General features: G+C 44.2%; 2 protein-coding genes and 1 long non-coding RNA gene across 6 annotated transcripts in view; 2 read left to right on the top strand and 1 right to left on the bottom strand.

Annotated features, from left to right (window-relative positions):
• Nucleotides 1-5,869, top strand: part of KIAA0100 (KIAA0100 ortholog) — a 28,947-nt gene extending 23,078 nt beyond the window's left edge. For 2 of the 3 annotated variants that reach the window (XM_032428619.1, XM_032428618.1), the window contains exons 30-39: nt 442-597; nt 683-804; nt 1,493-1,673; nt 2,325-2,411; nt 2,819-2,929; nt 3,067-3,202; nt 3,307-3,437; nt 3,611-3,712; nt 4,007-4,141; nt 4,779-5,869. In XM_032428619.1, coding sequence (XP_032284510.1) covers nt 442-597; nt 683-804; nt 1,493-1,673; nt 2,325-2,411; nt 2,819-2,929; nt 3,067-3,202; nt 3,307-3,437; nt 3,611-3,712; nt 4,007-4,141; nt 4,779-4,961 — 1,344 coding nt within the window. In that variant the 3' untranslated portion in view covers nt 4,962-5,869. Of the gene's footprint in view, nt 1-441; nt 598-682; nt 805-1,492; nt 1,674-2,324; nt 2,412-2,818; nt 2,930-3,050; nt 3,203-3,306; nt 3,438-3,610; nt 3,713-4,006; nt 4,142-4,778 lie in introns of those variants that run through there. The other variant, XM_032428620.1, reaches the window with a different exon arrangement.
• On the bottom strand, nt 497-16,073 carry LOC116647333. Of its 2 annotated transcripts, none has more exons than XR_004302327.1 (3): nt 15,826-16,073; nt 15,375-15,552; nt 497-567 (listed from the first exon to the last, which is right to left on the bottom strand). It is a non-coding gene; the product is annotated as an uncharacterized LOC116647333 (long non-coding RNA). The 2 variants fall into 2 exon arrangements; XR_004302328.1 differs by lacking the exon at nt 497-567 and adding an exon at nt 14,059-14,946.
• RSKR (ribosomal protein S6 kinase related) lies at nt 5,869-9,927 on the top strand. The gene is made up of 12 exons (XM_032428622.1): nt 5,869-6,038; nt 6,430-6,678; nt 6,771-6,854; nt 6,972-7,040; nt 7,413-7,482; nt 7,710-7,814; nt 7,995-8,035; nt 8,288-8,315; nt 8,430-8,519; nt 8,604-8,692; nt 8,814-8,924; nt 9,352-9,927. The coding sequence occupies exons 1-12, from the start codon at nt 5,982-5,984 to the stop codon at nt 9,571-9,573; spliced, it is 1,215 nt and encodes a 404-aa protein (XP_032284513.1). The 5' UTR covers nt 5,869-5,981; the 3' UTR covers nt 9,574-9,927.
• Nucleotides 16,074-16,128: the final 55 nt, after the last annotated feature.

Here is a 16,128-nt window from a genome sequence, read left to right as displayed (position 1 = left end):
GGAACCCACAGACCTTGTGCTTTATTCAGTAAGAAAAGCCACGCTTCAAACTGAAAAAGGACCTTGTGGTTGGTTATATCCTCTGTTAGTCAATAGCAGCTGTTGAAATTTCACTTATCTAGGAAAGGTCTGAGTGTTCCAGAGACTGTAGAGCTTGTTTACTTGGTTGTTTTTCTTAGTCAGTTCTCTACTCAGTCACTTTGATACTTCTAAAAACAGTAACTAGTCCCCACTATCACCTCCATCCCTACCCTGTGGGACTGGCTTACTGTGAAATCTTTACTACTGCATGGGCCTGCCTCTTAGACTTGCTACTAATGGTGACAAATACAGGTAAGCTTTCCAGAAGAGATCCATATTCCTTGTTACTTTCTCTGTTTCACTTTACTGCAAGACTTGTCTATTAAAAAATCTTGTTCATTTCCTTTTCCATTCATTCAGGAGCACAGTGAGAAGAAGCAGCGAGTGAGGTTCCAGCTTGAGATCTCTAGCAATCCTGAGGAACAGCGCAGCAGCATATTACATTTGCAGGAGGCTGTGCGGCAGCATGTGGCTCAGATACGGCAGCTGGAAAAGCAGATATATTCTATTATGAAGGTAGTTACCGGGGCAGTCTGAGGAGAGGGTGTTCTCCTAGGACAAGGGAGCTCTCCTCTCAGTTTCTTCTGCCCTGGCTCCCTAGTCTTTGCAGGATGACAGCAAGAACGAGAACCTGCTTGACCTGAACCAAAAGCTTCAGTTGCAGCTAAACCAGGAGAAGGCCAATCTACAGCTAGAAAGCGAAGAGCTTAATATCCTCATCAGGTGCCACAGCATTCTTTCTCTGCCTTTTCCAGTGCCCCAGCTAGGGTTGATTTCTCTTCCTTGCCCGTGTTATGATAGTCTTTAGGTCTAGTGTGCATCATCAAAGGCTGATGTAGATTTGGGTACTTCCTGAATGAGCCTGGCTGGACTTGGCCAAAAGACTGAGAATAGAAGAGCCCTTCCTTTGGCTCTTCATTAGAGTACCTCCTAGGAAAGGAGAAAACCAGATGGTTTGGAAAGATCACTTTTGTGGTCTTGCTACATGCAGGTAAACTGAAAATAAAATGTCTTGAAGTTGATCAGTAAGGAGCACCATTGCAGATACAATTGTAGGGGTTTGTTAGTGGGCAGAGACTACTTTATTAGCTGTGGGGGCTGCCTGGCTAGCTCAGTCAGTAGAGCATGCCACTCTTGATCGCAGGATCATGAGTTCAAGCCCCACGTGGGTGTAGAGCTTACTTAAAAAAAAAAAAAAAGGCAGCAGCAGCCGTGGAACTAAAAGATGGGATTTATTCTCCCAGGCCCCAGGTGTGGGAGCAATGAATCCAGTGGAAAAAATTTAGGGAATACCTGTTCCAAAATAGGTCCATCTCTGGGTTTACTTCCTGCATCATTCTAGAGCATCCCACCCCACCCTAACCCAAATGCTGTTACCCTTATTGGCTTTGGTCCTCCTGTGCATTTATAGGTGTTTTAAGGACTTCCAGTTGCAACAGGCCAATAAGATGGAGTTGCGAAAGCAACAAGAAGATGTGAGTGTGGTACGTCGCACTGAGTTTTACTTTGCTCAGGCACGATGGCGCTTGACAGAGGAAGATGGACAGCTAGGAATTGCTGAACTGGAGCTGCAGCGGTTCCTCTACAGCAAGGTATCGGGTATATACAGTCATACAAAGGCAGCTGTATTGAGAGGCACTGACCTATCTCAGGAGTCTTAACTTACAGAAAGAGATACAAACAGACTAATTATTATATGATTACTGATGACGGTATTAATGATGATAGAGACATGAGCATAGTTCCCCTTAGAACAATCGTTTGTACTATGAAATAACACAGATCTAGATGAGCTTGATCAAAAGCTTCTTTCATTGAATAAGATTATCCCTAGAAATATGGCCCAGAGGGAAGTAATCTTCCAAGTCCAGCTTGGAATAAAACTGTTAATTCTATACTGACATTCAGCTTTCCTGCAATAAATAGCCAATGGCATGGAGGAGAGGACATGATTCATTATTCCACACCCTTTCCCTCTAGGAGTTTGGAAATATGTGAGACCATTTCTGAATATCACCGTGACTGGGAAGTGCTACTGGCACTTAGTGCCCTCGCCAGTAGTGCCCATGAGAAACACTGGATTAAAGGTTGAATTGATTGTATGAAATTGAAAGGGATACCAAAGGTTGGGATTAAACATATGGAGAACCTGAAAATAGGACATGTAGCAATTCTCTAGCAAGCTCCTGAGAAAGGCTTATTATAGCATATGGGGTCGGGGGGGGTGGGAAATCTTTTTATAGGTGAATAAGTCTGATGACACAGCAGAACATCTTCTGGAGTTGGGCTGGTTCACTATGAACAACCTTCTCCCCAATGCGGTCTATAAGGCAAGTCTTATTTCCCCATTCCTGCCCCATTCTCATGCTTCCTAACACAGGGCATTTGTAAGATTTCACTTATTTCAGAGAGAGAGAATGAGAGAGAGGAGGGGCAGAGGGAGAGGAAAAGAGAGAATCCCAACCAGACTCTGTGATCAGCATGGAGCCCGACACAGGGCTAGATCTCATGACCCTGAGATTGTGACCTGAGCGGAAATCAAGAGTTGGATGCTTAACTAAGCCACCCAGCCACCCCCTAACACAGGGCATTTGTAAGGGCCCTTCCACATAAATCCAGTGTGGGAAGCAGTGTGGTGATCTGAGAAGTTGAAAGCTTGCTCAGCTTAGCAAGACCATTGCTTTTCCTCTTAGTCTGAATGGATTTGAAGGTTGATTTATCACTCTTTATCCTATAGGTAGTCCTGCGGCCCCAGAGCTCCTGCCAGTCTGGGCGACAGCTGGCCCTCCGCCTCTTCAGCAAAGTCCGGCCCCCTGTTGGGGGTATTTCTGTTAAGGAACACTTTGAGGTTAGTATACAGTCCTTTGGGGATCCAGAAACAAAGGGCAGTCAAAAGCTATCTGTGTTATTATGCTACATTAGGGGTAGGTAAACTGAGGGATGATGTCTGAGCTTAATTGCTTCTTCAGCCTTTTTCCTCTTTAGGTAAATGTGGTGCCTCTCACCATCCAGCTGACACACCAGTTCTTCCATAGAATAATGGGTTTTTTCTTTCCTGGCCGAAGTGTGGAAGATGATGAGGTTGGAGATGAAGAAGATAAGTCCAAACTGGTGACTACTGGTGAGAACTTTTATGGTGGAGCTCCAGAAGACTGGGGTAGCAGCCCCAGAGATAGCTAAAGCTTCAGAAAGAGGATAGCAGCTGCTATTCTTGCTTTTTCATAGGAATACCAGTGGTGAAGCCTCGGCAGCTGATTGCAACAGATGATGCAGCACCACTGGGCCCTGGAAAGGGTGTGGCACAAGGCTTAAATCGGAGTTCTGGCGTCAGGAGGTCATTTCGGAAAGTACCTGAGGTACCACACATGCCCCTGATCATGGAGAGATGGGAGAGTCCTGGGGTTCTCTGTTTGGCCCAGCAGGGGATTTCTTCATTCTTTTCCAGGGATGAAAGGAGATGGAGATGTTTGGGGTCCTAAGTTTCTTCTGGTGGTTTCAGGGACTCACACTCCTTTCCTGCCTTTCCTAGCACCCTGTGGATGATATTGACAAGATGAAAGAGCGAGCTGCCATGAACAACTCCTTCATCTACATAAAGATTCCACAGGTTCCTCTGTGTGTCAGCTACAAGGTCTGCTCCTCCCTAGTACTTTCTAGAACAGCGTGGGAAGGGAACCAGATAAGACCAGAGATTAAAGTTAGACACAGCAGTCTAGTTTGTGAAGCTGGTACGTGGGGGTAATCTGTTCCCTCTGCTGCCTTCAGGAATCAGTACCATTACAGGATGAGGTAAAAGGGAAATCAGTATCTGTAAACTGCTGCTGTAGGAAAGCACTAGACTTGGACTCAGGTATTGCTTGAACTAAAAATGGCAGCTGATACATCTTTTGATTCTTCTTTTCTCTCCCCTCCCCCCACCTTGCAGGGTGAGAAGAACAGTGTGGACTGGGGTGACCTTAACCTGGTGCTGCCCTGTCTGGAGTACCACAACAATACATGGACATGGCTAGACTTTGCCATGGCTGTCAAGAGGGACAGCCGCAAAGCCCTGGTTGCCCAGGTATCCCGGCAGAGTTCGTGGCTGTTTGGTTAGCAGGGGCTGGCAAACAGATCCTGTGCTCAGGTGCATTTCATTGTAGGACATATGTAGGACAAGCAGCCTTGGGGATGGGCAGCTGAATGAAGTGAACAACTTATATCCCTACCCTCTCCATGACTTTGGTCAGATGATTAAATTAGATGTTTACTGAGTATTTCATATATGTTAACAGTTGATTTTTAGGAAACTGAGGGCTGACACAACTTCAGTTCAGAATGGGTTCTTTTTTTTTTTTTTTAAAGATTTTATTTATTTGACAGAGGCACAGCGAGAGAGGGAACACAAGCAGGGGGAGTGGGAGAGAGAGAAGCAGGCTCCCCGCTGAGCAGGGAGCCCGATGCGGGGCTTGATCCCAGGACCCTGAGATCATGACCTGAGCCGAAGGCAGACGCTTAATGACTGAGCCACCCAGGCACCCCCAGAATGGGTTCTAATTAGACTGTAAGCTTCTTGAAAGCAGAGATCGTTTTATAATTTGAATTGCCCTGCTGTGTCTTCATGTAAGCTTAATAAATCTTTATTGACTTGGTTCACATTGATTTATTCTGCCTGTACCACTAATATTTACCTTCCTTTTTACTTCTCTCTAACCTATCAGGTAATCAAAGAGAAGTTAAGGCTGAAACCTGCAACAGGGTCTGAGGTCCGGGGAAAGCTAGAAACTAAATCAGACCTCAACATGCAACAGCAGGAAGAGGAGGAGAAAGCCCGGCTCCTCATCGGTTTAAGTGTGGGCAACAAGAACCCTGGCAAGAAGTCCATCTTTGGCAGGCGCAAGTGATCCAGCATCCAAGAGTGGCTGCAGTACAGGATCTGACTCTGGCTCAGGCCCCAGGGACTTGTGGGGTGGGAGGCATTTCCCTTTACCTATCAGGATTTGTGGGGGGGTCAGGAGCCCACAGGGTACTGTGGAGAGAGGCACTGCTCTTTTAGCAGCTGGCCTGTTCCCTGCAGAATACAGTGGATAATAATGCTGAGTTCTACCTCGCACTGATCAGCAGGCCAAGGGCCAGAGAGGCATCAAGAGAGCAAGACCCAGGGAATGGGCCCAGGATCAGGATCTGGTTCCATTGGGGCTAACTGAAAGGGTGGGAGGGACAGTTCTGATCAAGTGTGATAAATTTTTATAGACCTATATATAAATATATACATATATATTTCTAAGTGTAACTGCTCTCCCTGTGTTAGAAAGTTGAGGGGAGGAGCCGATCTCCTGTTCCTCATTCCACTGCCTTGTATGAGAGGTATATTAGGGTTCTGGGGGGGAATCAGCCCCTTCTCAATCTGTGCCAAGTTCACTTGGGAAGATGGCAATAGATGCCAGGGCTGGCCATGGGTCCCCTTGGGGTATGCCCTGAAGAATGGTAAGAAAACGACTTAAAGAGAAAAAATATATATATTTTAAATTTGATTTTTTTTTTTTTGGTGTGTTAAGTGCATGGGTTTCAACCTGTCCCTCCCTCCCTATCAACCCAAGACATATCCTCTAGCTACCACTCTAGTGAGTATGGCCTCTTCCCTCCTCTGTGAAACTATATCACAGGTACTTCCTAGCTCTGGTTTGACACTGGCCTCCTAATAGGTCTCTGCACATTTTAGTGCTGGCTATGAGCCTATTCATAACTGGGGTGGGGGGATAGGATTTGGAGATAAGGGTGGGGTTTGGCTGCATCAAGTTGCTTCTCTAGTCATGAACGGCAAGAAGAGGCGGGGCTCATGTGTCATGTAGCATCAGGGGCAGGAGTTGCTTATGTAACTGGGACAGCAGATTTAGCAGGAGGAGAGGAGGCCGAGGCTTTGGATGGGAACAGTAAGCTGTCGGCAGGGGCAACATGCCCCGGTGGCTGCTTCTCATAAGGTAGGCTGTGGGGCTCTGGCAGCCTGTTTAGGGGAGGTTAAGGGGGCATGGTCTTAAGGCCTGGGAACTGACTGGTGAGGAGAATGTTAGTGATGCCCACTGTGGAGGTGGAACAGGAGGCTATGCTGTGAAAATATCCCAACCCCATACCAAGAGGCACAGGCTGAATCTCCGATGCCGCAAAGGGAAAATGTCCAAATACTGCTTTCCTAGAGGATTTGAATCATATCCAGGAAATCTAGGCCTTGGCCCAAAGCAAGGGTAATGGCAATTTTGCCTGGTGCTCAAAAACGTATCCCTAAGGTTGCGATTTGAGGGTATGCTTTCTGAGATGGGCAGAACTTGTAATGCCTCAAGGGCAGAGGTTTAGAGTGGCTCCCTTGGTTCTCAGCAGGGTGGCAACACCCGGGGTCCCTGGGTCCGAGGCTGGAAGAGCCTCTGGTCAGGTGTGGGGACTACCAGGTCAGGTGTGGAAGAGCTGTGGGGACTACGGGGGCATCAGTGCCTACACCAGGAGCCCCTGGAGCCAGCCCCGCTGCTAACAGAGAAGCCTCTGTCTGAGTGGCCAGTGCCTCAGTTCGTCAACCTTTTTCTGCCGGAGTTTCCCATTAGGCCCCTTAAGGGGCATCACCAGCTGAAGGTAGGTCAGTCCCTGGAAGGGGTCTCAGTCTTGGGGAGACATCTAGGAATGGCCAGAGTTTCAATTATGCTATTCTCCATTTCTCTGTACAGATTTTAGGCCTTGTGGCTAAAGGCTCCTTCGGAACGGTCCTCAAGGTGATAGACTGTGGCCAGAAAGCAGTATTTGCAGTGAAGGTAGGGACCTAGATACTCTTCCACATCATTCTCTAGTCCCTGCCTCCAATCTTGGTTCTATAAAGGTTTGGTAGGCATAAACAACCTGTAGGAGTCATCACTCCTCTCCTTTTATAGGTGGTGCCCAAGGTAAAGGTCCTACAGAGGGACATCCTGAGGCAGTGCAAAGAGGAGGTTAGCATCCAGGTATGCACAGAGCCCAGGAATGGATCCTAGGAAGAACTAAACCACAGGTGGAGAAAGTACCTTTCCTGTCCAACTGTCCTGCTCTTCTGGTTCTGCCCCCTCCCTCTGCTTCAACCAAAGTAGATCCTGGGAAAAGTAGTTATCAGCAGTTAATTCTAGGTCCTTCCATGGAAATCTCTCCAGCATGTCCTGGTGTGTTCCTCAGTATCATGCTGGTTTTGAGATTACCAGGCAGGCAGTCCCTACTTAGTTCACCTGAACTGAGAGGTGGGGCAGCAGCTCCTTTTCTGGGTAACTAGGTAAATCCTGACTTCTTGGCTCCCTTGATCCTCAATGACCTCTTTCCTAACTTCTTGTTTTCTTCATTCCTAGCGACAGATCAACCATCCTTTTGTACACGGTTTGGGGGACAGCTGGCAGGGAAAACGGCACCTCTTCATTAGTGAGTGACTGGCCTCTCATTTCCAAGAATCCTTCTATTGTACTCCCCACCTGAGATTACCCATCCCTTTGGCTTGTTTTCCCTTTGCTCTTTCCCTTCTCAGAGCACTTCTCTCTCCCAAAAGGAGAGGGAACAACAGGTGGCATCAGTTTGGGCAAGAGGCCTAAAATGCCTTGAGCTCAGGCACAGTAACCCCAAATATTGCCTAGGCTTCTGATACTTTGCAGTGTGCAGCTACTACAGTACAGATCTTTACTCCCTGTGGTCCTCTGTTGGCTGCTTTGCTGAGGCCTCCATCCGCCTCTTTGCTGCTGAACTGGTTCTGGTGCTGTGTAAGTGAAACAAGAATGGTAATGGAAATGAGGGAAGAATTAAGAGGGAGGGGCAGAGAGAAGAGATTTGATATTAACTCTGGAGGTCAAAGAACAGGGATAGGAATGGGATGGGAACTACCAGGGAATCTGGAAAGACAGGAGAGCTTTAGCACACCCCATACTTGTTGTCATCCACAGGCTATCTCCATGATTTGGGCATCATCCATCGAGATGTGAAGGTAGAGTTAAGTGCTTTTTTCTTTGTCTGAAGTGGGGCCTCAGTAAGAAGTTCCAACAGGTCTAAGAAGGCAGTGGGGAGCTGAGAACAGCTGACCTTGGGGCCCTCAGGAGTGCTAAGGATTTGGGCAAGGGCCATCAAAGTATAGGCCTGAATGCTGAATAGGGCATCTTCCTCAGCTGGGAGGTATACATGATGAAAGAAGGTTGAAAGGAAGAGGATGACTAATAACTTATCACCTGTGATTTTTCAGATGGAGAATATCCTTCTGGATGAACGAGGTAAGTCCTTTTCTTTTCCTAGCCCCAGAATGAGAGGACCCTCAGTTTGGGAATAAGTCATGGCTGATGAGGGGAGGAACAGAGTGGTGCTGTTTGCTGCCTTATCTTTCACAGGCCATCTGAAACTGACAGACTTTGGTCTGTCCCGCCACCTGGCCCAGGGAACCCGAGCCTATACTATCTGTGGCACTCTTCAATACATGGGTGAGACAGGTGCTAAAGCTGGTGGGTAAACAATAGCAGGAATCTAGCCAATTGATGTCAATGACAACTGTCTTTCAAATCTAGCCCCAGAGGTCCTGAGTGGAGGGCCTTACAACCATGCTGCTGATTGGTGGTCCCTGGGTGTCTTGCTTTTCTCTCTGGCAGCTGGTAAGGTGAGAGAATGGTAGGGATGTTGGGCAGAGAGAGGAGCTTTGCCCTGTAGTGGGAAGAAGACCTTAGGAAATCTTGCCTCATTCCTACCAAGCAATGACACCGCCCCCCCCCCCAACTCAGTTCCCAGTGGCTGCAGAGAGAGATCATGTGGCCATGTTGGCAAGTGTGACCCACTATGATTTTGAGGTCCCAGCTTCTCTTAACCAGGGGCTCTCACTCCTGCTCCATGAGGTAAGGGTGAACACTTTTCCTTCTTGACTGCCAAACCATTCATTCTCTCCTTTCCCTATCACTGAAGTGTTATTTCCCCATTTCTCTAATAATCTGGCTGGGATGGGGGTGTGCTCCAACTTGATCAAGTACCACCTCACCACTTGCCCTCTAACCAGCACTTTAAATTTCAGTTCTGAGTTCCTCATCCTTCAAATATCCTCCCCATCCATAACAGGTCACTTCTGAGAGAGGGCCAGTGCTACTCTCTTACCAATACAGCACCTTTATTCCCACCTTTGCCCCCAAATTAGCCTGTTTCTCTTTCAAATTCTCTTTAGGATTCTTCCTGCCCTCCACAGCTTCATGAACTTCTCCTTTTCCAGCTTTTCTGTTTAGCCCCCTTCCTATCCCAGTCCCTCATCCTTCATGATCTATTTGCCTTCAGCTCTTATGCCAGAATCCCCTCCATCGTCTGCGTTACTTGCATCACTTCCAGGTCCACCCTTTCTTTCGGGGTGTGGCCTTTGACCCAGAGCTCCTACGGAAGCAGCCAGTGAACTTTGTCATGGAGACACAAGCTACCCAGCCCAGTCCATCGGAGTCCATGCTTTTCAAGGATTTTGACTGTAACCTGGAGTCCTACCTGGTCCATCCCAGCCTTGCTTGAGCCCCTCTACTGTAGATTTGGGCCCATCTGGGAACCTGAGAATTTCCTCCACTGCCAACTCAGTATGACCACTTTGATGATCCAGTTTGTTTTTAATATGTAGCCTCTTACCATTCTGTTCTACTTGTTGGGCCAGAGTTCAAATCTTGGCCCTCCCCCTCCCCCCCACGAATACAACCCACCTCTCAATTCAACATGTCAGATCAGAGTGTTGACCTTTTCCTTTGCTTCATTTCTCCAATGCTCATACCCTGAAGCTTTCAGCCAGAGGCTTATTCTACTTTTCCCATTCCTTGTCTCTCTGCTATATTTCTTTATTTTTTTTTTATTTATTAGAGGGGGGAGGGGCAGAAGGAGACAGAATCTTAATCAGGCTCCATGCCCAGTGCAGAGCCTGATGTGGGGCTCAGTCTCACAACCCTGAGATCATGATCTGAGCCGAAATAAGGAGTCGGATGCTTAAATGACTGAGCCACCCAGGTGCCCCTGCCATATTTCCTTTCTTGAGCAATAATGACACTTCATGGGGTCTCAAGGTGCTACTTATGTGTTTTTAATAGGCTTGTTAGAAGCAGTATGAATGTTTTTCAAAGGTCTCATAAGCTGGCATTTTAACCCCTAAATATGCAGCTAAAACGTACCATCTGGGGGCTCAAAGCCAGTCTGTAATAAATCTAATTTTTAAAAATTTCAAAATTGAATCTAATAGCCTAATGTGAGGAAAAGGAACTGAAACAAATGTGGGTTAAATGCCTTTTCTAGGGCTGATAGGGGTAGCTATTGAATTTTTTTCCAAAACAAAATCTCTTCAAAAGACAAGATTCTTAAACTGATCATTTCCCTAGATAGCCTAGGATTCAGTTTCTGATGGGCAAACCAAGGGATTAAGAGGCATGACATCAGCCTTAAGATTTAAGGTTAGATGTATTTCAAGAACCTTTTCCTTTAGTAAGGAAAATCATCTGGACCTTAAATTTGTATATATTTCTGGCCTTTACTGACTTCTTTTCATTTTTCTTTAACTTCTCAAAACCTTCATTTAAAAAAAAAAATTCTTTATGTATTTAAGTAATCTCTACACCCAGTGTGGGCTCAAACTCACAACCCTGAGATCAACAGTTGCATGCTCTTCTGACTGAGCCAGCCAGGAGCCCTTCAAAATCTTCATTTTTATTATTCTTCAGTTATTTCTGATCTCTCTTTGCAGACCAAAGAGAGTCTGGAACACCCTGTATACTTGTGTTTATTAATTCTGTTCCCTGGATTAAGCCAGATTTTCCCTGTACATAGCTGGCATTTTATTGGCCTCTGCAAAATTGCTTTTTTTGGATTGTACTTTGGCAATCTGTAGGAAAATCCCTATGAAATTTAATTGCTATGGATATATTGTGAAGGGTGTTCATTACAATTCATAATGTTCTGTATAAGGATGCATGGGAGAAATTTCCCCTGGACCCAGCTGTGCTTTTCCTGAATCGCTGTTTGGTTTTACCTTAAAGACACTAAATATTCAACAGACTGTATTTTTCTCTTCATATCAATGCTAGGCCACTTAGAGCCTAATTTGCAGTCCACTTCCAGCAAGTGTTTAGGACTTCATGTTGTATATTTTGTATGCTAGCCACATTCTTGATTCCATCTTCCTTTTCTACCTTTATTTTCTTTTTATTATCTGCATCTTTGCAAGCCTTTTTGGAACAAGGCTGGGATATGAATAAATAAATGTAACATTAATCCTTTTGATTATCTCATTTGTTTCTCTTTAGATATTTTTTTAGCTTTACTACATTTTTTTTTTTTTTAAAGTTGTAGTGACCAGAACTGCATATTGGATAAAAACTCTGAATACTAGAAATAGGAATTAATGGTTTCTAAAGTAATTAAGAGTATTAGACTGGTGCTTAGATCCACCAATAACTATCTCAGAGTCTTCACACAAGTTATTTTAACTTCTCTGGATCTTAGTTTCCTATATATAAAAATGAGGGGGTTATAATCACTGGTTCTCGGTTGTGGGGGGGGCGCTTTAGAGTTCTGTGATGCTTTTTTAAAGGGCAGATGTAGATGATTTTATGATACTGGTCCAGTGTCTGGTCCAGTGTTAATTAATATTCAGGTCACCTAACATTATATAGTCTCTCTGGTCACAGCAGCATATTGGGTTAAGGTCTTTTGGACATGGTTGACATGTCACTAAGGGTCCCTTTCTTAGGAAATATTAGGTAGCTTTGGGACCATAATCATGTAAGTGTAGCTTGAATCATTTATCAAATGTGGACATTTTTAATGTACTCTATTCATAATCAGTGGGGCACTATAGCAGTGATTCTCAGGGTAGAGTAGAGGGGGTGACCGAAAATCAATGTTTCAGAAAGTATAATTTGAAAAAGCACCATCTTCACCCCTCAGTTTTGATATGTTCATCCCTGGAAGGCATTCTTTCCTGCCATCCTCCACCCCCATTTAGAATTACTGACCTATAAATATAATACCTTTTATTTATCCACATGAAATTCACTTAAAAATACTTTTATATACAACCTGATCTCTTTTAAGTTTAACTCTATGCTTTTTCATTACCTAGAAGAAATCAGATATACGTATCAGTATGGATATTTTATGCTGTACTCCCTTCTAACTTTTCTAAGAATGTAAGATTAGTCTTAACACCAATGCTTATATTCTTCTAGAAAAGTGTCTTTGTAGTTCTACTCATTGTTTCTTACATCTGAGTTTCTTTACCATATATTGATTTGTTCATTTGTTCATTAATTTAACAAATTGGTAATCACAATTCCTTAGTTACTTCTTTAAATAGAGTTTTCAATGTAAAAATCATGTCAAAGCTTTTTCAAAATAAAATCATACTCACTGCATTATTAATCCTGTTACGAGCTGAATTGTGTCTCCACTGCACTCCCCCTCCCTGCTTTCATACGTTGAAGTCCTAACCCCCAGTACTTCAGAATGTGACTGTATTTGAAGATAGTCTTTAAAGACGTAATTAAGTTAAAATGAGGTCATGTGGGTTGGCCCTAATCCAATGATTGGTGTCCTTATAAAGAAGAAATTAGGACACAGACACACACACAGAGGGAAGACCAAGTGAAGATACAGGGAGACAACAGCTATCTACAAGCCAATGGGAAAGCCTCAGAAGAAACCAACTCTGTTGACACCTTGATCTCAGACTTCTAGCCTCCAGAATTGTAAGAAAATAAATTTCTGTTGTTTGCGCCACCCAGTCTGTGGTACTTTGTTATAGCAACCCTAGCAAACTAATACAACTGCTATGATGAGTTCTAATAGATTAATTGGAATGATTATTTACAAAACATGCTACCTTACTCCCTATAGTTTGGTTTTGCTTATATTCTGTGAACATATTATTTCCATGAGTTTTGCGGTTTATGGAGCCCCACTGATTAGCAGTTGTCACACTACCTCCTTTGTTCAGTACTCCCATCATACACATCATACACACATACATCATTCATTGTAGCAGGGCTACTAATTCCACAGTTTCATCCTTGAGTTCACTTAGAACTGCCTGGTGCATATGTCTCAGAGTTGCTGATTTGGGTTACGTATTTGGATTTTTACAAAATAAGTAATCTCTAATCCTAAAATTAAAAATTAGAAGTGTTGGGGTACCTGGCTGGTTCAGTTGGTAGAGCATGCAACTCTTGATCTTGGGATTGTAAATTCGAGCCCCACATTAAGCATAGAGATTACTTAAAAAAAAAGTACAAGTGTTTTGAAATATTTGGACCCCTATTTCATAGCATATACAAAACTTAATTCCAGATACATTAAGAATTTAAATGTGATCGTCAAAACATTAAAAATTTTAGAACATTTGGGAGATTAGATCTACAATCAAGGGGTGGAGGAGATACCTAAACCAAGACAGAAAATGAAAGCACTATAAAAGAAAAACATATTTACATAAAAATTTGAAGAATGACTCAATCAAGATGCTCTTAAAGGAAAGATAAACAACTCGACCGCATAAAAGTCTTATATGGGGACCCTTGGGTGGCTCAGTCGGTTAAACGTCGGACTTCGGCCCAGGTCATGATCCCAGGATCCTGGAATCGAGTCCCACATCGGGCTCCCCCTATTTGTGCTCTCTCCCTGATAAATAAAATCTTTAAAATAAAAGTCTTATATGTAGGGGCAAAGATACCATTAATAAAGTCAATGGACAAAAACAGCTAAAAAAAAATTTGTATTGTGATGACAGTTAAGGTCTATCACACAAAACTCTTACAAATTAGAACAGAGAAAAAAACCTATTTTTTAAAAAACGGCAAGGAATATGAAGTGATAATTAATTACATCTGTATCAGTTGACATAGAAGGCGCTATACAAGGGGCACCTGGCTGGCTCAGTTGTAGAGCATGCCACTCTTGATCTTGGGGTTATGAGTTCAAGCCCCATGTTGGGAGTAGTTTACTTTAAAAAAAAAAAAAAGGCTCTGTACAAGACATTGAATGAGGAAGAAAAAATGCAGAAGTGTAAGAAATGATGCCATTTTTGTAAAGAACTCAATGCCTTCTTCCCCTTCATGTGTGAGAGAACGTGAAAAAAATGGAAGGGAGAAAGGAGTAAGTACAAGTGGAGGAAAAAAAAAGACACTAGCCCTCAATCCCAGAGACCCCATTTGACGTATTAATTTTGGGGAGAAAAATGTGTGTGTAAATAGACATACAGAATCTGTGTATGTGTATGGATATGTTACAAAGGTGTACACACTATTGAGTACCTCAGGCAGGGAGAATGGAGGGGGGACGCTTTGCCTTTAATACATTTTTGCATTGCATTGTTTCACTTGCAATAACAGGTATCTATTATTTTTATAATTTGAAAAACACCAAATTTTAAAAATTATGCAAAATAACACCAACAAACATTCTATTTATGTTACCTATTTATAATGGTATTTTCCCACTCATCCACCCTTCCATATCCCTCCTGCTTTGCTACTGGAAGCACCATATCGTTTTGGCTACTCACTAGCATCTGACATACCAACTGCAACAAGGACTAAGCATTCCAATTCACACATTTCTATGATAAAAGCTTTTACCAGTAGCACTTAGTTTTGTTTTGTTTGTTTCTGCCACTCCCCACCCTTGTTTTATTTGTTGAATCTTTTTAATTGACCAGAAGTACATACACCTTGGGATACCCTCTGCTGAGTCTTGGGAAACCCCAGGCTCAAGTTTGTGCTCTTACATGGTCTTTCTTCCAGTTTTCCATTCAAGCAACTGTTATCCATAGTGCCTGCCGGCTGGGACTGTTATGTTTCTAGAGCAGTGCTGTCGCGTAGAAGTACAAGTTAAGCCCCATAAGTCATTTTAAATTTGCTAGTAGCCACATTGAAAAGGTAAAAAGAAAGAGGTGAAATTAATTTTAATATATTTTACTTAACCTAATATACCTGAAATATAACTTCAACATGTAATCAAGATTTAAAAATTATTTTATATTCTTTTTTCCATACAAAGTCTTTGAAATCCGGTTCGTATTTTACACCTATAATACATCTCAATTTGGACTAGCCACAGTTGAAGTGCTCAGTAATCACATGTGGCTAGTGGCCCTGGTATCAGACCACAGGAGCTCATCACCTGAGAGCTCATTACCTGAGAGCCCTACAGTTAGTTCATGACAGATTATAGTTCCTCCTCTTTGCATGATTTCCTTTTCCAAATTCATTAAGACTTCAGAGTGTAAATAAGGTACAGTGAGTGTTGCAATGAACACACTTTTATCACAAACTCTAAATACTTACCGTTAGGCTGTTTCCAAAAATCAATTCCACCTTCAATAGCTGACTTCTCACGGAGGGGATTCAAGCCCACAGGAGAATACAGTCCTGTAGTTAGTTGGTGGTATGGGTTGAAATCTCGACTCTGCCATTTACTACCGGCGGGGTATTGGGCCAGTTTCATTAGGACTCAGGTTCTTGTCTGCAAAAGGGTGATATTTACAGCACCTACTTCACAGGTCCTTAGGAGGATTAGAGGAGTTAATACAGATAAAGTATTTGGAACAGTGCCAGATACCTAGTAGATGTTTAATACTTGTTAGAGGTCGTTCCCGTAAACTTGTAGCAGGCCCTGAGGTCAGTCCCAGGAAAACACGAGAGATTCCGAAGAGGCTAAATTCCAGCTCAGGCCACCCCCCACGCAGGGCCTACGCGAGCCGACCCACCAAGCCTCGTTACAAAACGCTCCACTCACCTCTCCCTTCCGCGCTCTTTCCGGTCAAGGCTGGGGCGCCAGGTAACTAAGGCAAACCTGGGGAGACACCTGAGGCCAGGCAACCGAGACAACTTTTCTGACAGGGTCTGAGGGTCGTCCACTGGAAGCGGGAGGGACAGACTTCTTGACTCTCCACCTACCTGGGTACCCGTCCCGAGGTGAGGCCACAAAACCGGCCTCGGGCCCGGGACGCTGCCGGCCCTCCAGCCCCCTCCTGCGCTGGCGGTGGTGGGGGTGTCCGTCGAGAGAGCGCGCGCGACCCGCGGGCCAGTGGGGGCGGGA

Source organism: Phoca vitulina, unplaced genomic scaffold (assembly GCF_004348235.1).
Source record: "Phoca vitulina isolate PV1807 unplaced genomic scaffold, GSC_HSeal_1.0 scaffold40, whole genome shotgun sequence".
Classification (NCBI taxonomy): domain Eukaryota; kingdom Metazoa; phylum Chordata; class Mammalia; order Carnivora; family Phocidae; genus Phoca; species Phoca vitulina.
This window is presented reverse-complemented; position numbering and strand designations above follow the sequence as displayed.